The sequence below is a fragment of the Glandiceps talaboti genome, chromosome 18 (assembly GCF_964340395.1).
Source record: "Glandiceps talaboti chromosome 18, keGlaTala1.1, whole genome shotgun sequence".
Classification (NCBI taxonomy): Eukaryota; Metazoa; Hemichordata; class Enteropneusta; family Spengelidae; genus Glandiceps; species Glandiceps talaboti.
The window spans coordinates 4,886,952-4,909,051 of NC_135566.1; the positions used below are offsets into that span (position 1 = coordinate 4,886,952).

A 22,100-nucleotide genomic window follows, 5' to 3' on the forward strand; every position below is an offset into this window, starting at 1 on the left:
GTCAAAGGTATGCTGCGATATCTCGTCTGGCGCTGTAATAGCTCTGTAAACAAACACATGCTTGCCACAATTTTGTTTGAACAAGACAACTGAAAATGGTTTGATCGCGCCCTGCATAAGACGTGAAATCCATTTCAACAAGAGCATTGTGTGAACGTGTCTAAGAGCTGATCGCATGCATTATGTGTGAACCGGGCACACTTACACCGCTACAGCGGGAGTTGATTGCCTCTCTGCTCAACTCAGGTATCAACAAAGATATTCTAATCAATGAAATCCAGTGTTATTCATACCACGAAAACTCATATGATGAGGAAATCGGCAAAGTCGGAGACCAGCCAAACATTAGTCCGATTTCAGATACTATGGAAGACGACGAACACATAGAATGTGAAGAAAGTCCGTCAATTACAAGTTTGCAAAACGCAGAAAGTAGAGTTTCCGAAAGTCTAGATAGCAGCGGGGAAAGTAGCTGCGAGGGACTGAGCCTCAAAGACCAACTCTTACGGTAAGACACAGTTGTTTTCTAACGTCTTTTATTACTTCTACGACCCGTGACCCCTGGTTACTCATTAGCCCTTTATTTCCTTTAATAAGTCATCGCCAAAATTTCATGTACTATTAACTTAATCTAGTAGAAGTGTAGAGTTTGTCTTGAAGAGTTGACTTTTCGGAAAACTTTCTCAAACTAGATCAGAGAACGGGGTACATTTCCTGATGAAAAACAGTTAAAAACAACATGGCGCACGTAACACCTGTCTTCGCGAGGCATGGAGCGACACCATGGGTGGTAAAATTAGCTCAACGCTCAAATTAAAGGTGTGAATATGGACTGTAAAACAAGCGACAACTACTTGCGTATAGTTTAGTACTTGCAGCGGATGTCTGTTGCATACAAAAGTAGATGTTCATTTGTTTGCGCGTTAACATCGGCCCTTTGTTGAACAAAAAGTATCAATTTTCATTGATTTTCCACTTTGTTTAAATGTACACAAAATAATTACTCCGTTCAAGTATCGTTTATTTGCGCGTTTTCATTTGTGTGCAGCGTGTAATTGACTCGTTAGTCGCTGACAGGTTGTCAAACTTTTCTTCTTTCCGTTATAGTCCTAAGTAAGTACGCTGTCCTCGGGTGCGGTTTTTTTTTGGTAATTTTTCCGCGCCAGGTACGGGTTAGCGCAGCTGCACAACAGCAGAGATGAGCAAATAGATAACAGCGAACTACATAATTGGGTTTCCATGCACTTGTGGCGAAAACAGGATGGTACTTTTGGCTGGTGCTTCCTTTTGTCTCACATCCACACGTCTTCTCGGCGTCTCCGAGACGTTTCTGAGAACGTCTGAGAAATTGTTGTAAATTAATTGAATGAAATAAATAATCAACCCCAGAAAGAATAAGCATAGCTAATATGTAATCATGATTTAGTGGGCTCTCGGTAGATTATTCCTTACAGTGTACATAATTACTTACTAAACATTGTCAAAATTTCACAAATCATTGGGTCAAATTTCAACCATATCTATATCTTGAAAATCAACTCATAAGTTAATATACAGCAAATACTGTTATAAACAAATATCTTGCCGGGAAAATTGAAAAGAAAAATGAACAAAAAATGTGCATGCAGTGAACTTTGGACATATGTTTTGAAGCCATGTCCTCCAAACAAACCATAGACCCTACATGAAACCAAACAAGCTGATCAAGATCAGATAACTTGTTTTTCATCAGAACTGCAGTAAGATGGCTTACACATTTGTATTTTTTCTTGTTACTAAAAATGGAAAATGGTGCAAAATTAGGAACATGACAGCAAATTCCACCATTTTGAGTTGTTGCAAATGCATCAGATAAGTAAAACATTACTCAAATAATAGAAATTTCAAAAGTTCAACTTGAATAGCATTTTTCTTTGATCGAATATTTAATAGAAAGTATTTGTTATTCTTTGTGAAACTATGGATGACAAACGAAAGCATTTTGTATTTATTCTCATAAATCTAGCTGTCCATTTGTATGGAAAAACAGACTGCTTGAAATTGTGCACAGAAAACAAAATTTGTAAAAATTGACAAAAAGACAGGTTCATTAAAAAATTGTTGACAACATACACCGAAGTAGTACAGACTTTTATTCCCATATCTCTGCAAACAAAGAACAAAGTAACATTCTGTCTATGGCTGTACAGAATCTGAATTTAGAAGTGGACCCGGACACAGTAATGTTGTGAAAGAAAAAGAGAAGTCTTGTATGTTTTAGAAGTACAGGGCAAAGGTTAAAGTTCACGGGTCTACCAAGTTTAATGAGTAATCAAATATGAAAGTATTTTGAAACTGTTACAAATTCTGGATAGGTTGAAGACAGAGTGACAGAAAAGTGACAGAGTAGGTCAACATCTCAGCAGAGACATTGAGTGATTTTAAACCCCAGTGTTTTCTTTGTTATTCCATCCTAAATCATTAATTTCACAAGTGATTTTTCATAACATCAGAAACACTTCAGGTGACAACCTGTTGCCTAGCAAAGTTGATACATTATATTGAAATTGTAATCCGAAATAACAAAAGTCGCATGGTCAACATGGTTTCATTACTCAAACTCATTATGAAATGTTGACCTGCGTACTTGCACCTTACAAATTTGCTTTCCTCAGCCTTGACATGATGGCAAATATCACATACAATAGACCAGTGAAAGATACAACCAACTTTCCCTCCTTGGTTATCAATCTTCATTTTACTTTTCGCATTTTTGAAATTCTCTCTCAAAATTTTGTAATGTCTATAATAATTAGACCTAACTCTTTCTGTTTGCTCCAAAATTGAGTGAAAAACATCTAAAAATTAACAAAACGTGAAAATTTATGCTTATTTTTATGGCGGGAAACCGTTGTTGTTTCCAATTAAAAAGATGCACTTTATCAAGTTGAGAATAGAATGTAGACAGGATAGAGGTTCAGCCTAGTGATGATGGAACTTTGTAGATAGCATTGGCTACTCGTGACACACAGGGCATCCTGGGTGAGATGAATACAGTAGAATTAATCAAGGAGTGAGACAGGTGACTGGTACAGGGTGGGATACAACCAGTTATTATCATTATAAATTACTACAGGGCAATCACTGGGTGTAGGCCGAGTGATTCATCTTCATACTGTATTTAGTAGTTGTGACATCAACATATTTACAAATGTTATTCTGGTTGCAGCGTATCCATATGTACACTGGATATAAGGTCAAGAATAATATTTGCAAAAAAAAAATGTTTGCCCCAAAAATATCAAATTCTATATTTCTGTTATTTTATGAACAAACTGAATACTGAGAAAATATGTGTAAGGTGAAAAATCATGAAAGTAACAAAAAATAAAGAAGTGTTTTTGATGAAAGTTGCTACAGATTGTATCACTTGGCTTCTATCGTCATCAAAATTGAATTCCATTTTTCGACAGGTACAGGTCAGTTTCATCAAAATGGACATGAAAAGAACATATTTCATGTCAATTTCATATTTCTAATAGCCAATGAAATTTATTACTGAGTGATAAATGATGACTTTATTGCATCATTGAATTTGATTTATTATTTTGATTCATTTCAATAATTTATAGCAATGGAATAATTGAAGATGACACTACTAAATGGTCAGGTTTATTTGTAAATGAAAAATAAACCACATGAAATATAGCAAAAAATGGGAATAGATTAAAATTTTTAGGTAATTGGGACCTTTCTTGACAGGGTGTTTGAACTGTAATTCATTTGTCAATAAGAACAGGGTGAGCGCCACTGCAATGGGTACAGTCAATTTCAACATTTGTACTTTCTAGAAGCAAACTGATCAGACTTGAATCATTTTTACTCATTTTGCTTGAACACAAAAATGTATATAAGTTATGGACATGGACACAATATATCAGGTGTATCGATTCATAAAAATAACCTTTTGGAAGTAGTTGAAGATTGTAAAATGGCCAAAATTTACAGTATTATGTGTACATTTCAATAAAGTCATCAACATGTAACTTTGTGCAATTCAGCTGATGAAATTAACACACGTTTCCAGATAGTATGTCTGTACATTTTAACTGTCGAAATGAACAACATTTTTTAGTAAATTACCAATAAGACTGTCATTTGTCTTGTGATGGGTTTTGTGTTTTATAAGCAGGCAAACCACAACTGTCTCATAAAGGCATTAGTAGTGTTTTTGTTATGACTAGCGGGTAATTATAGGGTGTAAACGAGGTGTGATTTATGGAGACACTGATGAAAGCAAACTGTCTAACATGTACCACCCAACCAGGAATACTTTGTACAGGGGTGTGATATTCTGACCAGTGTTGGAATGTATCACACCAGTGTTATATTTATTAGGTGGTCTTTTATAGTATTATAGTCTTGTATTCTTAGCAAGGCCATCATTTCATATCCACAAGATGTGGCATAGTGTAGACACCTGCCATTCATTCTAATGTTGGTTAATATTGTATCCATGGATATTTTGTCTAACCATTGCCTCACTATTAGATGTATCCATGGTTGTACAGTATCATAGACTTTGGTGAGAGACAAATTATACTTACCCAATGGATTAAAAACCCAACCCACATTTAATACTTCAAAGGAAATGCTGCAGCTTCCTGTCTCTCCAAAGTCTATGACTAAAGTGAAATCACTAATACCTCCATGGTTTTTATCACAGAGTCTATGGTTGTATCTTGGAATGCACTTTCTCTTCAGGGTCAAGGTTGTATGTTGTGGACAGGGACTTTTTAAATCCCAGCTAAGCTCAGCTTACAGGGTTAAACTGAATGGGGAAAACCCAAATATTGACCATTATCAGACAGTAATCCAGTGTCTCTGACAGTAATCTTGTCTGTGTAAATCTCATTCTTTTCACGGGTTTCACATCAAAACATTATACGTTATTATGTGGGGCATATATTTACACCTTTCTGGTGTTGGAACTCAAATCCAAGCCTAACACAACACAAATGTGTTCCCTTCAGGTTCTAAAAAATGTTAGATGTTAAATCTCATTCTTTTCATGGGTTTCACATCAAAACATTCAAGATAAACTATGGACATATAACCAATAGTTTGAGTTCTCTTCCATAAAATTATTGTATTCCACAGAAGTAATAACTCAAATCACATGCTTGGGAATTTATGCTGAAATAGAGAAATAGCCTCGCAAAAAAAACCTAACAAAACTAACAAAAGAATGCATTTGATTTTGTAGTAATTTATTGACACTTTCAGAAGGAAAAAAAAGAGAAAGTGGGGTGAGAAGTTTGCAACAGAATTTATGATAATCAAATCTAAAAATTGAAGTACCAGTAAAACACTTGATGTTTGACATAGTCTGACAACTCTACCTGGAGATAACATTTTAGGTTTAGACAAGGTGGGGTATTTACTTATGTGTCTCCACCTGTGGTCAAGGGATCTTGGTGCAGTACATAGGTGGCATATTGCTTTATAGCTGGCTTTTGCTTGGTCTATTTTGGTGGCCAAACACTCTTGTAGAGGAGAAAGACCTGTGTTGAAATGGAGTATATATATATATGGATCCCTGTCTGAGCTGATTACAGTGTAATCCAAGACTACAGAAACATTCAGTTCTTATAGTTATTATGTGCGTAAAGAGAATAGCCTGATAGCATAGACAGAGGAGAAAGCTGTTCTGACACCAGAAGTTTCTCTTCCTGTATGTCATTGTACCATACGTGATAGACTGTCTATATGAAGTGTCTATAGACTGTCTACATGAATAGTTTATAGACTACCGTCTGATCCCACGACTGACACGGTGGTATATAGTTAGACAGACATGTCTTTTCCTGGTCATGTGCCATGACTTCATTCTGAAGTGTTGGTCAAACACCTGCAAATATGACAATAGTTGTGAGTTGTAACACTGTACAAATCTGTCTAGGTTATACATACTGTACACAATGGAAGGGAAGTCACAGCCATTCAGCGTTTGTGAATCTAAACAGCTGTGGTTTCCATAACCCTCCTTCTCCAAGATCTATGCCATAACCAATAACACGATAGTCCCTCTATCACTGTATTCACCCAGTTTCATAATGTAAATTTCAGTTTAACCATAGAGGTAATTGTGTGGTTTCACCACTATGTAAATTTTACTCTTTGTCAGTTTCCCAATGTAAATTTCAAGTTGTAATATTACCCATTTAAATTTCACGTTCACGGTTGTAAGTTTCATCATGTAAATTTCACGTTGTACATGTAAGTTTCACCATCTATAAAATTTCAAAATGTCTACAGTTTCATTCTGTAACTGTCACATGTCACTTTCAGAAGTACTGTGCTAGCTAGCTACGATGTAAAAAAGGGGGATTTGGTTGGCTTCCCCACAGAAAACGTCATAGACATATCATTTTTGATCATTTTTGACATGTATTCCAGCCAAGTTAAGGCTATTACAAACCAAACATCAAAATTACCTGATTATTATTCAGTATCGTGTTCATTTCATTCAGAAGTAAAAAAAACCAGTATCAGGGGCCACCTTATATTGTGGTTTATCCATCTCAACACACTTCAGTTTCAAGTGGGAAACGTTTTACAAAAACGTTAACAATTGCTTGATGTTTGTGACTTTTTATTTACAGTTAGACCACTTTGTGTGAATAGTAATGTGAGCTTGAATGATAGTGGTGAATGAATGGTGTTGAAATATGGGTGAAGCTTCTGTAAGCAGCCAGTGTGATAGACAAACATACACGGCCTAAAACTGTCATCGAAAATAGAAAGTAAAGTGGTGAGAGTAATCAACTATTTTCACTCTAAATAGGTCTTTGCCAGGATTTAGTGTAATTTCAAATGGTTAACCAGAACTAAACCAGGATTAACAACAACAAAAAGAACACCATATGGATCACACTACATGTACAATGTATATAGATGGCACCATTATACCTAGAACATTTTCCTGGTGATAAAGTTTCACTTATTTCATTGAGAAGGAAAAACACCAAAAATGACTTCTGTACATTGAAATGTAACACAGCTGTATTATGTGCAAAAAATTAGAATTTGGGAAATTAACTAGTTGAGTAGTTTAAAAACGTAAAATTTCTCAGACGTGGAGCTTATTTCGCTGCACAACAAGAACACAAAAATAAGTAGTGACTAAAATGCTTTCTTGTACAAGAACACAATTTACCAGTCTAGTAATTAGTAAAATTTAGTCTTTGAGAACTGGCTGAAGGCTGTAAAATTGCAAAATTTTCTAGTGGTGAAAATATTTAAGTTTACAGTATTTATGGTTTACACACAGACAAGGAAGCTTTATTTGTCTGTGGTTTACATGAATGTGGGCAGCAGTATGATTATTAACGTACATTCAGTGACAGTGACCAATATGGTACAATATTCACTGACAGGAATTGGGTCAGTATTGCAAAGGTTTAGTGTTGTTTTTACTATTTGTAAATAAAAGAATATAGGACACTTAAAGTCTTTTACATGTATATTGTCTGCTGCTGTGTGTGTGATCACATGGATACCTTTGTTGGTTGAAGTTCACATGGTGATCACATAACAGATATTAATATTGCTATGATGTGAGGTGATAATTCATAGTTGCAGTATTAAGATTTAGTTTTCCTCCTTCTACAATAATGGTAAAAAGGTTTGAAGTGTAGACTTGCACCAAGTATCAGTTCACAACACTGTAAACCTTCACATTTCAACCACGAGACAATTTACCATTTTAAAAGTCTTCAACCAGTTCTCAAAGACTAATTTTTACTGATTACCAGACTGATGTCACTACTTATTTTTGTTTTCCAGCGAAATAAGTGAAAATAAGTCTTTAGTGAAAATTTCCAGGCTCATAAAATCTTTATTCATAACTTGAGTTATTAAATTGGCACAAATACATGATTATCTGTGATCAGTACTATATAAGCATAACAGTAACACTTTGTAAGGAACAAAGGGCAATGTGTCTCAGTACTCCAATGAAATGGAAAAAATCAGGAAAATTTGACATATGTTAGTTTCTCATACATTTATATACTCTTATTTTGGTGGAGAAAACCTAGTAAAACTGTCAACAGATGAATTCAATGGATTTTACTGATTTACTGCCTCTAACAAAAACACCAGACAGGTCTCTTGAATGTTACTGCAGAATACTGTATTTTTGAGGAATTCAAATATAATTTTTACTGAAAAGAGAAATTGACTATATTGTCTGGACTTAATTAACATGGGAAGGTATGAACCTTGGGCATGGAGGTAGAAGGACGCTTACCTTCATGCTATGGGTAAAACTCAAGTATTTCATTTAGATTTTGTTGTATGGAAAAAAACACCTTCGCTCTTCAGAAATAGTATTAATAAATTGCAATGAAAATTTAGCATTTCACAGTATTGATTCAATGATTTATAGTGATTAGTATTTGTGGATGATTCAGGTGTATTTTGCTTTCGTTATTGTACATGTTCTTGTTCCATATTCCACCTTCAGCAGGTCTGCTATTTCTGTCAGTGCTGGCTGATAGGGCTGCATAACACATCTTACACTTTTACAGTCTACATCCTGGTCTGTGTACATGTATATGAAATGAACATTTTAATTCCATAGAGTAACTGCATCGTTTGTTTCACCATCCTGGTCATTCTGTCCACGAAATGAGCATTTTTTCTGTAAATGTAGTCCCTTGCACCACCCTGGTAAATCTGTGTAGAAGTCAACTTTTTTTTCCTACAGAGTAACTGCATTATCAGATTCATCACCCTGGTCATTCTGTTCATGAAATGAACATTTTTTCTGTAAATGTGGTCCCTTGCACCATCCTGGTCAATCAGTGTATATGAAGTGAACGTTTTTCCTACAGAGTAACTGAATTGTCCATTTCACCATCCTGGTTGATCTGTGTATGAAATTAACATTGTTTTCAAAATAGTACATGTCTGTTGCATCATTCTCAGTCTACATACATTTCATATATGTTCTCCCTTTTCACCATTCTAATATCTGTATATGATATGAACAATTTTTCCACAGCGAGTAAATACACCATCCTGGTCTGTGTACATGAAATGGACAAGTTGATACATAAAAAGTAAATTGTAGCATTACATCACCATATTTGGACAGACTCCCAAAAATGACTCTGTTGTTGGTTTCATTTGTAGAGCGGACCCTTGGAAAGTTGCCAAGATGATCAAATCATACATGCAGCAGCACAACATACCCCAACGAGAGGTCGTTGATGTGACGGGGTTAAATCAGAGTCACTTATCACAACATTTGAATAAAGGAACACCGATGAAAAATATCAAAAGAGCTCAATTATACGGATGGTTTGAAAAGAAACAACGAGAAATCATGAATCGTAAGTATAAAATTAAAAATATCAAATTCAGTGTCAATCAACAATTTAACATAAAAAAAATTGTTTCATTTTTTAGTCTTGATGAATGACCTTTTCTGGAAACAAAAATACATCAATGCATCACATTTTGAGACATATACTCATAAGTTACCATTTCATTTGTTTTGTTTTGTTGAACTAAAGTTGTTTCCACTTTTAAATTTTTTTTGTTATAATTTTTGTTTTCTTAGACTTTCATAGAATGAATCAGATGATTGGCTACAAAATTGTCTCTAGTTTCTCATTGGTTTGGTTTTTGTAATGATCTTATAAGTTACTGATTTGAATACTAAATATTTCATGGGGTTAAAATTTATACAGAAGAATTGTGGAGCAAAAATACCAATAAATTGGTGTTGTCTTGGGAAATATCAAGAGTTGTTAGATGTTATAAGAACTGTTTAAAAGGGTTGCATTTTTATCTAGTAGGTATGATTGCAACTCTTGGACTAAGCTGCACTAGTTGCAACTGGAATGTTTTTTGAAACTGTTTTGTTAGGTATAATAATTTACTCATAATATTGTACACCCTGAACAGTATTGTATCATCTGTGGGTAAATATACTTTTTGTAGCTATATACATGATAAATCAAATCAAAATTGAATAATATCGACCACTGATTAATATGTATGATGTCTAATTATTGGTATTTTAGCAATTTTTAGTGAAAATATTGTGGTTGTCTAATCAAAAAAATGATATTCCCGTTACAACTAGTACAGTTTTAACATGATGACAGATTTCAAACTGAACTTTCACTCAAGATGTAAACTTGCCACTACACCACCTACAGATAATATTGAACGCTAATTAACAGATGCGATGTTTTTTTATAAATTGACAAATTTTTACCCATAATATCGTTGGTTATATTCTGGAGAAAAACAATGTCCCAGTTGCAGCTAGTGCAAGTTTAATTAAACCCCTAAGCATAAAATGATGATATTAAAATGTAGTGAAGTTCATACACAACATACAAAAGGAATTCTTATCTAACTGCTAACTATAAAGTATAACCATTAAGATCAAGTTGTAGGCCAAGTTGCAGATCAAGTTGTATGTCAAATTTCAAAGCGAATGAGTCACTGGACTTTTGTTTTACCTGAAAGAAGTAACATTGATTCATGCTTTTGTAAATCAAGAAATTTGATAAACAGTAACATGGAAGCTGGGAACAGAAAATTCCATACAATTACACCCCCATTCCACTAATTTTCAGAATTACTGGCATTCTGGTACAAGCTTTCCTGCCATGGTGCTTTCAGCAAACTTTACTGAAACCCTTTGTAGTATGACAATATTGATAGTAAAGATCTATGTACAGTCTGTCAACATACAATGTCTTTCACCACCACCACTATCAGTTACAATCTAATGTAACAAAAAAGACATATTTTACATGAAGTTGCACCTAAATATTGCACAACAAAGGATGAAAAGGGGCCTCTATCTTGTCTCCTGGCAACCAGGGCGTAAACTCTGAGCTCTTGTTATCAACTCCTGGCCATGTTTACCTTAGTTGATTAAAATTCATGAGGGTGACTAATCTGTTGGGGATAACTTTCACTAACAAAGGGGAGATCTTTACCTGATTATGACATCAGTGGACATGATAGTGGATTTGCTTTGTGGTGACTGAATAGCTGGCTTTGTGATGATTGTGTGTTTGGCTTTGTTCATCTTTATTCAGCAGAGAAAACAAAGTCTTTGTGGAGGCCACCATGCCTCCTGTTATCCAATTAGTAGATTATACAAATGACTGTATTTAGTAAGATTAGAACTGGGTTGCAACAGTGGATGCAACAGGTGTGTGCTTGTAGGATTAAAAATTGGTTTCCTCTAAAAATGACAAGAAACTATAGACATAAAAAATGTCTATGGATAAAGTTTAGACTTCATTTTTTTGGTATTTTATGATTTAATCTGTGAGTTGTTCTGAATGTGTGGCTTGGGTCACAACAAGTGTGTGCATGGAGGATTAAAATTCATTTTCACTAAAAGTGATATAATCATATTTTGGATTTAGTAGACTTCATTTCCTGGCATTTTTAAAATTTAGCTACTACAAGTTTATAATATAGTTGTTTGTCTTTTCTTGGAATGTGAAGGTTTATTGTGACAGGTTTATGTGCTTGTAGGGTAGAAATTGGTATTCTCAACAAATTATGATAAATTTTAGGCTTTGTTTCATTTAATGGCATACTTAGCAAAGATGCAAAATTATTGCACAAAATATGAACTAAATCTTTCAAAAAATCTAACAAATAATGCCTTTTTAGAATGGCATCATAAATACTTATTATTTTAGTATGTTAACTCCACCAGAATGTAAATCAAAATTCTACAAAATTTTCAAAGAAGTGTTTTAATGCCTCTTGGTCATGATGTACATGAAGTACTAAATGAGTTTCATAAATGTGTAGTGTTTTGATAAGGCCTGAAAAAAATAATTGTTTGGTTCCAGTTTACCCGACCCCACCTAGCTTTTCACTGCCTACCCTATACTTGTTTTTATGTATTCTAGGAAAAAAATAATAAATTTGCAAAAATTGTGAAGTCTCACAAGAAATAGTTGATGCGGAAACTGCCATCAATTTAAGAGACTTTAAAACTATTCTTCCAATCTGTAATGGCTGTACATCTGATAGGAAGAAATAAACAACACAGAGACCATTTGGAAAACAATGGAAAACCTGATCTAGACATTCACACAGAAAAAAAATATAGTAAAATGAAATAAAAAATCTACCTACCCCACCCATTTTACAATTGAGTGTAATCGAGTGTAAAATTGAGTGTAATCGAAACCACATAATTTTTTTATTAGGCCTAAGGGCAGTAATTAGGTAAAAGCTAAGTTCCCAAGGCCTTTTATTTGGTTTCTCTACCAAAATTATATTTCAAGATGTTTGGAGTTTTATCAGATTTACCCTTCTGTGTTGTCTGGATGCTAATGTGGTGTGTAACCCTAAGGATAGCAATATACTACCTTCTGTGTTACCAGGATTTCTGAAACTTTTAAGTTATAGTTAGGGGGAAAACACTATTGTGTATGTCTTCAGTGTAATGAATTATCCATCTTCCAGCAAACGTTTAGACATCAGGTGTATATGATATATCAAAGCTGAGATCTCAGTGAGTTTAGCAGCTTGAGAGAAATCACCCAAATCAACAGGTGGTCGACGTCGTACTTACTTACGTACAAACAAGATATGAGTTTGATAGCTTTAAAACTTTCCTTCCTTTTGAGATGAAAGAGAAGTTTTGCACAGACGTTTTAGTGCTGCTCGTAAACTAGGCCAACAGACTCTGGCATAGGTTGTATAGAAAACAAAGGAAATTCACAAGTTGCTAATGCCAACATGTACTTATGTACAAGACAAATTTCCATTTTCAGTGCCCCAGATGTTGCTCTGAGTGACTGGATTATTTGTTCAAAGACACTTTTTTTTTCTATACAGACAGAGTGGAGAAAAAATCTTTTAAAATTTCTAGTTTGGAATTAAAGTAAAATATGAGTACACATACAAATATACTAGTACTCTTGGAAATTGGTCTATCCTTGGCTAGACAGTATTTTTGATTTCTATCCTGGAAAAATTAAAATTTGAAATTTTGTGAAAAGCTAAAAAATTGAGTAAGAAAAGCAGTAGTCTGACAGAGCTTATTATAGGAAAAATTGGTCCAGAATAAAAGAAGGTACCCTATGTAATCAGTATGGCTTGACTGATCTAAAGAAAACACGGTGAAAAGACAGAATTAATTAAACTAATGTCCTTTATGATGAATATTGAAGAAATAACTTTCTTTTAAATCATTGAATTATTTTAACATTCCAAAACCTATGTAGGTTGCAAGCTTAATTGTCGTCTTTTACTTGTTTTTTTTTTCATTGTAAATTTCACCCTTTATGTGTTGAATGAAATTGACATACTGTATCATTGAATGCTGTGACCCCTTACCCCTATGTGATATCAGTTACCAGAGAGCTTGATCTGTTTATGGTGACTAATAGCATATCATAAGACATTAGAGAGATTAAGCAGAGTTTATGAGAATGAGATGATAACAACAACATCATCATTTTGTGTTGCACGTCATCAAAACGTGCAGATGTAAGACATTTGATTCTCTATTACTTACCTAAACCCATTGTAAACCTATTACGGTTATAATAACCTGGTAAATGGAAACACTGGGATATAAACATTAATTATTCGTTATGTATATCAAAATTGATAGTAATTTTGAAATTGACAACAGCTGATCCATAACTGAAGAAAAGTACTCAGTTTTTAGCTAAATTTCTCCAAGCTATGTCTTACTATTATAGATTGTTAATATACAAGTTTACATAGAGGCAATATAAACCAAAATTTTGGAGTTATTGAGCACAAAAATCCTGAATTTCTGATTACTTTTGTACTGTTTTTGCAAAACTCAAAGGAGTTTCAAACTTCTCAAAACGATGTAGATTAGAAAGTTTGAAAAGCCAAATAAATGGAAACTTAGGTGGGCTTTTTAAGAGTTTAGGTTCAAATGGTATCTAAATGGTAGGAGTTATCAAACTTTAAAATCCAAGCTAGAAAAAAATGAAAGAAAAACTCTTAAATGAGATTTTTGAGGAAAATGTAGTCAAATCATTTATGAGAGGTGTTTCACAAGGAAGGGAATACGCACTCAGGATCATGAATATTCACCGTGTAACCATGAATATATTATTTCTACTGACTCCCATCATGCAATGGCCCACAGCAAAGATACCCTACTAAGGCACAGAATCAACTATATTTTTCTGAAATCACAAGTAATTATAGGTGATGTAAAAATAATGAAATAACACTCAAGAATCCATGTTTTATGAAAATGTCACTATTTGCTGGAGTGATGTTCCCTTTAAGAAAAAAAATAATTGAAATACCTAGGTGAGTTTTTTCAGCGTATAGCTTTGAACTTACCAATAAGGATAGACATTTTGAAATTTTGAAATTACAGTTTAAAAATAATGGAATTGGAAATAAACTAAGGCCTAATAAAAAAAATTGTGGGGTTCCGGTTACGCTAGGTGGGGTAGGTAGGTAGATTTGTTTTTAGTTTATTGTATTTTTTTCTGTGTGAGTGTCTAGTTCAGGTTTTCCATTGTTTTCCAAATGGTCTCTGTGTTGTTTATTTCTTCCTATAAGATTTACAGCCATTACAGATTGGAAAAACAGTTTTAGAATGTCTTTTTAAGTTGATGGCAGTTTCAGCATCCACTATTTCTCGTGAGACTTCACAATTTTTGTGATTTTATTTATTTATTTATTTCTTGAATACGTAATAAAAGTTTAGGGTTGGCAGTGAAAAGCTTTGTGGGGGTTGGGTAACCGGAACCAAACAATTATTTTTCTAGGCCTAACTTAAAAATTGATGCAATATTGCAATGTTTCTACATTGTGATTTGTTTTGTATATTATCAAAATCTTACCAGATTTCCTCAACCTCTCTGATTTTGCCCATTTGGATAACAATAATGATGATGGTGAACCAGCAAGCAAGAAAATGAGAAGAAACAGGTTCAAGTGGGGTCCTGCTTCCCAATCCATTCTCTACAGAGCTTACCAACAAAACAGAAATCCTAGCAAAGATGAACGAGAGGCCCTGGTTGTGGAATGTAATGCGTAAGTAACATTAACTTATGTAAAAATTAAAATATATGTAAATATATATATATATTTATTTATTTAAATGTATGGCATTGTGTAGGTTGTTCCTTTATTATGCAAATGAATTCATGGTAATTTATGGAAATATCACTCAAATATTTCTTATCTCTGTATTTATCCAAGGCCAGCCTTGTAGCTTGTTTACAAATTGTTTATTATATAATGTCAGATTTTCTGCATTATTTTGGAATGAAACATTCTCTCTTTCATTTTCTATTCATACTGCATATTTCTATCATCACCTGAATGGTATAAATACATGTATTGTTTTACACTAGTAGTGTAATATGTCTGAACAGAAGAACAGAAGGAAACTATAAAAAAAAAGTTTTAAAATAAGTCCCCAAAAATTAACATCGTCTTCCCTCAAAGGCTGGTAAAGAGAACTGAAGACATAGGCAGATACATCTCACAATTATATGTACTCTGACAATATGTGTTTCTCAAGTCACATGACACCATGACCAATGATTAATAAAAATAAAATATGCAATATTTGATAATGTCCTGATGTATGCCTTATTTGCTATGTTATTGCCAGTTTTCAATTATTTCATCAAAAAGCTGCCAAATTTTTTCATTTGATAATGAAGTTGTGTGATTGACAAAAATGCAATAATTGGAAACCATATAAATTTGACCTCAGGAATGACTCCATGGATGATGTACTTTACATGTAGGTTTTTACTGCCATGTTATGTTTGCCCATGTGCAACAGCACCGTTATGGTATAAATGGTCCAAAAACCAACACTTGTCAGCCTATGGTGTAAAATACATGAAAATACATTTAAAAATAAAATGATATTAGCATATTTATTTGAAAATGTTATCGTGACGTGTAATACAGCCTAAAACAATGAGAAGTCTTATTTGTAAGCTTTGTATTTAGGTTGATAAAATTTCAAATTGACTGGTACTCCTACACTCACACATCTACAAATACAACCATGCATTAGACATCAATATTGTCAAAGGCAACCAGTGAATTTTAAAATCAGCCAACTATAGCACCAGCTCCATAAATGTCATGTTTGGGTATATTTACTGTCAGTACCAGGTACTATCATTGTTTGCTGTAAAGGGGCAGATTGTTGTATCATGGTGATGAACAAATTTTCTCAAATTTTGAAGAAAAAGTACTTACTTTTAACTAAAAACGACTCATATGAGAGAAAGAATTGTGAAAATTCTAATTTTCTTTGCATATAGCAAGAAATGTTTGCTAAGTTAGAATTTTTTTTTATAGAGGGGTTCTGTTACATTTCATGATTCAGCTTTTGTTGAAATAAGTCGAATGGTTATCATGAGTATCAATAATGCACTAAAAATTTGCCAAAATAGCTTAATTGGATTTAGGAAAACCATTAACACCAACAGAAACAGAATTTCTTTCAACTTTCTGTAACTTCTTTTTGTAATGGTGTTTTTCCTCAGAGCCGAGTGTCGACAGCGTGGCGTTTCACCAGCCCAGTGTGCCGGCCTGGGATCCAACCTTGTCACAGAAGTCCGAGTTTATAACTGGTTTGCAAACAGGAGGAAAGAAGAGGCATTTAAAAACAAACTAGCAATGGAAAACAACATGAATTATCAACTTGCACAGTCTTCAACAGGTTGGTTTTTTATTAAAAGACAAAACATTTCATTTGCAAGCCAGGAAGTTTTCAATCTCCTGGCTATTTCAATATCATGCTATCGTTAAAAGTCAGCTGGTGAAGTTAAATCATAATTTAATGAATTTTCTTTGCAAATAATATATTATACACTAATAAAGATTTTGAACAGATCACTGACATTAACTTATATCTAAACTTTCTTAATGTTGGGATGTAAATTTGGGCATAAGGGAATGTTTTTGAAATATTTTGCCTTGCATAATATTGTGTGATAATGTATGTTACCATTTCCAGTGGAATATTTGACAGAAAGTTAATATAAACATTAACACTCCTATATGAAAATAAGGCAATTTAAAGATGTTTGTTAGCGTGACAATTAATAATTGTGTGTTTTCACAGTTTCATGCTTGAAGATAGCATATTCTAGTGCATATGGTATGGGTTTTCACTTTTTATTATATTGGATTTTCTGATTGACTTTTATTGCTGTGTTGTGTTATAAATCCAAATTCATGCATTTTCATTGTTAAGAATAAGAGTAACTGCTTGTCATATCATGCTTTCACTGGTGTCTACTTTCTTGGTGTGAAGATTGTCTTCACGATGACCTTTCAGGAATTGAGCAGATCCACACAGCAACGGCTACAGCGGAGAATGGCAACACAGTCAACGTGCTCGTAGGACAACAAAGTCAGGCATCTATATTAGAAGGAACTGCCATCACCTCCTTAGCTAGTCTTGATACAAATAATTTACAGTTACTCAACACTCAACTCAAAAATCATGTTGGTGTGACTGTTACGTCGCCCTCAATGGTGAGTATATGCATACATCTCACACAACCTAGACAATAAGATATGTCATGTTATTCTGCCCTCAGTGGCCTGCTGTAGTGAAAGGGGTTGAGTGATGTATGAAGGTGTCCTTTCACAGCTAGTCTAATTCCTGATGACTGTTCTGATTTACAACATATTATGTTCACACATGTGCGAAGATAACATAGTGTAGATTGGAACACGGTCGTCAGGAACTAGACTATGTCATGGTATACCTTACAGAATACATACAACCATGATGTTATATTTATAGTTTGGTGTTGTTTTAATATACCAATATAGTATCATTAAATAATTATCCAGCCTAAAACTAATATACCAGGTTTAAATATAGTTGATCGATTTCTGAAGCCAAATAAAATATTTCAGTGTGTGCTCATCAAAATACACTAAAGGAAAGAGGGCACTATATCATGGCATCACTGTTTAGATTGTTCAAGCCAAATGTGAAAAAAGAAAGAGCAGCATTCATTCTATGTATCTCATGACTCGACTGACCCAGATATTTAATCTGGTGAAATTTTAAAAAATGAACTCCTTCTACGGCAGGATTTAAGAAAAAAAATCACAATGTCACTGATTATCAGAAGTCAACCCCATAAGTTCATAAGTGAAAATTATCATTTAAAAAATGAAATGAAATTCTGGAAATTTAATAAAAGACATGGTTCAAAGTTTCCTTCTGACTTTAATTGTCATTTCTAAGTCATTCAGACTGTTAAAGTATTATAATTATATATTCATGGTTGCATAATGAATATTCATGACTCCTTAGTGCTTATTCCCTTCAGTGTGAAACGTCTCTCATGAATTTTTGAAAACAAGTGAACAAAGACGAACTATTTGGTCAAGAAAATAATACCACCAACTTTTGCTTTCAAACATTCAACAAGGAAAGGAAGTAGTTGTTAGAGTGGTTTGCCACTGCAGGAAATAAAGGTACATTCGTAAACTTTGGGTTCTGGAGTCATTTCATGATTTCACATCACATAAATTTTGTTCGGTTACCAAGAATCATCAAATTGAAACTATTTTTCACCTCTATTGTTCTTTCAAAGGAACACCATGCATGATGTGAAATTGTGAAATCATTCTCAAGAACCCATAGTTTACAAAAATACCTTTATCGCCATCCAAAAAAAATACCTTGGCATTCTCCTTCACTGATTCTGAGCTTCACATACAGTTGAATATGCTTCTGAATAGCTCCTTCAGTGTCTAAACTCTATAATCTTTTGTCTTTCTGATAACTTGCATATGATGTATTCTGGTCGGTATGGCAGTTGGACCATACAGCCATCCTATAACTGTTACATGACTCCTTCATGACCTAAACAGTTTACACTAAAAGCAATAAAATCACTGAAACAGCCAAACCTTGTTTTTTTTACTGCAGACCCACAACAGTAAACTTCCGCCAGTCAGTACCCTTTCCAACACATATTCCACACACCACAACATACAAAGCCAACAATTACAACAGAGTACACAACAAAGTCTACACCAGAGTCAGCCATCTCATCATCCCGCCATGTTGACGCCACCCTCACCGTCACCAAATCAAAGGGTTTCATCTCAAAGTGCAGCTCAGATGATGATGAATCTGCAACACCAACAGCAACAGCAGCAGCAACAACAACAACAACAGTACCTACTGCAGCACAACTATATACAGTTTGCAAGTCCAGGTATGGTTATAAGATAATGTACTGTGTACATATTTCATTTTATCTTCTCTTGGTAGACTGAGTTGGCCCAATCGATCCCTCTAAATTTTATCACTTGTGCATGTCAGATCAGTTTCTTCTAGTTCAATACTATTTTCTCCAAGATGTGTGATTCCCTGATTACTGTAAACATATTTATTTTGGCACATGAAAAATTTGGCAGAATAGTAATTTAGGACATATGTCAGGCACACTTTAATTTGGAGGAACGCTTAGTCTCATCCATTCAGCCTAGCTGCTGTGTTCAGTGCAACTATTGTTGTCAACTATCACAACAGATGAATATAAATCTATGGTAACTCATAAAGTATGTTAGCGAGATTTATTTCCATGGAAAAAAAACAACATTTTTGCAAATATTCTGCTAAAATGACTGAAATATACTACACAGTAGCAGATTTACTGAATGAGAACAATACCACAAGTTGACCAAATGCAAAGCAATTACTTTGAGTTCAAGCCCAATTTTTTGGACCGTTTCAGTACTACTGGACAGTCCTTCTCTATAAATGCCATCTATAATTATATCGAAAAATGAAACAAACACTGAATACAGAAATGTTAATATGACTGCAGCTAGAATACATGAATAATATAACATTTTGTTCATTGTCAGCACCCCCTCATAGTGTTGCATCTTTCTGTAAGAAAAACAAGGTTTAATATTATCAGCAGAGGGGGGATATGCCATGAAAAGAAACGCTATAATTCCAATCACAATCAAGTTGTTAGTGTAGATCACCCCTGACTGGTGGATTTCAAATTTGCATGTCTTTCAGGGGGACAGCAACAACCCTCAAAACACATACAACATGTTACTATGGTTCCCTCCCAAGCACAACAACATCTTGAACAAATCCATGTTTCCCAATCGTCTCCAATCGCCTTGACAACCATCCCCATGAGACTGGATGGAATGAATCTATCAAAAAACCCAGTATTGTCTAATCATAGTGAAAATGACATCAAAGATGAAACTGTTGGTACACCTAGTGGTAAGTTGTATAATACCTGAGATTTTGAATTTAAAGGGATGCGTGTTGGATTTGGATTAAAATTTGGGTGTCAAAAATAGTTGTCTTGCAGAGCTGAAAAAAAATGTTGTCCTGAACAAAGAAATGGTTTTATTTATGGCCCAACTGATGATAAGGGTGTTTGTATGCAATTCTATGTTTGTCATTACCCGTATTTCTTCTTCAATCTTGTCAAATTATGAAAAATAAAATTGACATCCTCTACAACAGGATTTGTAAAAAATGTCTTCATTTGTACAATAGAGACCCTACCAGTGCATATCTGAGTGAAAATGATCATTTTTTGCTCAAATTTGGGAACTTTAATAAAACAGTTTGATTGAGTCATTCAGACTGTTACAGTATGATTATGAATTGAAAGTATCATCATGTTTACTTCTGATTTTTTTAAATTGAAAAAAAAATTTAACCGACCGACAGACCGACCCCATCATTTTTAAAGTGTTATTATAAGAAAAAGAAGTAAGTATGAGTGTGCTAATGATGGAAGCAGTGAAAGTACAATGGAGTTCAAACATTGGCTTTTAAACCATCCAATAGTTATATTAACTACCGTAGTACACCATCATTTGCAAACAGTCTAATTTGTGATAACAATTGAGATTATTTGATACTCTTATCATAGATTCTCATCAGCTCTCTCTCTCTTTCTCTATATTTCATCTCTAGGGAATTACCAAACATTAGCATACATGCAAATTACTGAAGAGAAAAATGACCAATCACAGGGCCAGGATGACGATGATCCTTCCAATAATAGAACTCTAGAGGGCTACAATGTGGCAACAGAAGTGCAAACATCCATTTGATAACACTGGTGTAACCATGGCAATAATATTGTAGAACTATTACTGGGATAGTCAGTATGTAAAGGCTCTAATCATGATCTCAGTTTTGAAACCATTTTTTGAGTATTTCCAATCTCCTGTCGACAGAGATGACTTTGTACAAGTGCAAAACAATTTTTTTTTGTGTTTTGCAAAAAAATAGGAAGTATGGAATGGGTCAAACTGAAAATTATTGAAAGTTGATAAAAAATGAGGAAAATATATGGCCAAGCATCAATGGACATGGATACCACAGATATGCATGCAGTCAGTATTGAATCTGTGACGGCTAGATAAAATTTTGGCTTCCTATGCCATATGTGCTACACATACTTCCACAATAGGATAGTATATGCCATGATTATAACCTCGCAGCATTGTGCATTTTCATTTAATTTCTTTAAAAATCAAAACAAATTTCAGGGGTCATGACAGTGCTAATAATATCATAAATAACAATATTACCTCAGTATGATTTAATGTTACAACAAACTACAATAAGATACGATAGTGGGGTATAGATATTTCTTTTTCACTTTTCTGAAGAACTTTGCAAAGTTGTTTTATATATCAAAGCCTCTCTATAGTGCATCTGCTTTCAAATTTTATGTTAGTTAGCTTCCTGGCTTTTTTTTGCTTCATGAAATAAATATTTTCTGCAAGAAAAAAGGCATCTATTTTTCTGAGAGGCACTCACTCAGTTTAAAGTGACCATGTTCTGCTTTGTTTCTATATGTAGGCATTTTACACCAAAATTTTGAGGTGGATGTATAAAAAAGGTTAACATCTACGTGTCCAGTCCAAATTTGCAAAAAAGTTATAGAAAAGAAGTATTTTGAAAAGTGATGCATTTAGAGAATGTGTTCATGTTAGAACATGGTCAAAGGTCAAACATTTCAATTTTACAGTTGAGGTCATTGTTATTTCTGTTG

General features: G+C 33.9%; 1 protein-coding gene across 1 annotated transcript; it reads left to right on the top strand.

Moving 5' to 3' along the window:
- The first annotated feature begins 182 nt into the window (after window positions 1-182).
- On the top strand, window positions 183-21,150 carry LOC144448782 (hepatocyte nuclear factor 1-beta-A-like). Its single transcript, XM_078139069.1, is given in 8 exon segments — window positions 183-508; window positions 9,181-9,380; window positions 14,892-15,081; window positions 16,563-16,738; window positions 17,336-17,559; window positions 18,977-19,262; window positions 20,045-20,302; window positions 21,011-21,150. Coding segments are annotated over 8 exon segments (1,800 nt in total).
- Window positions 21,151-22,100: the final 950 nt, after the last annotated feature.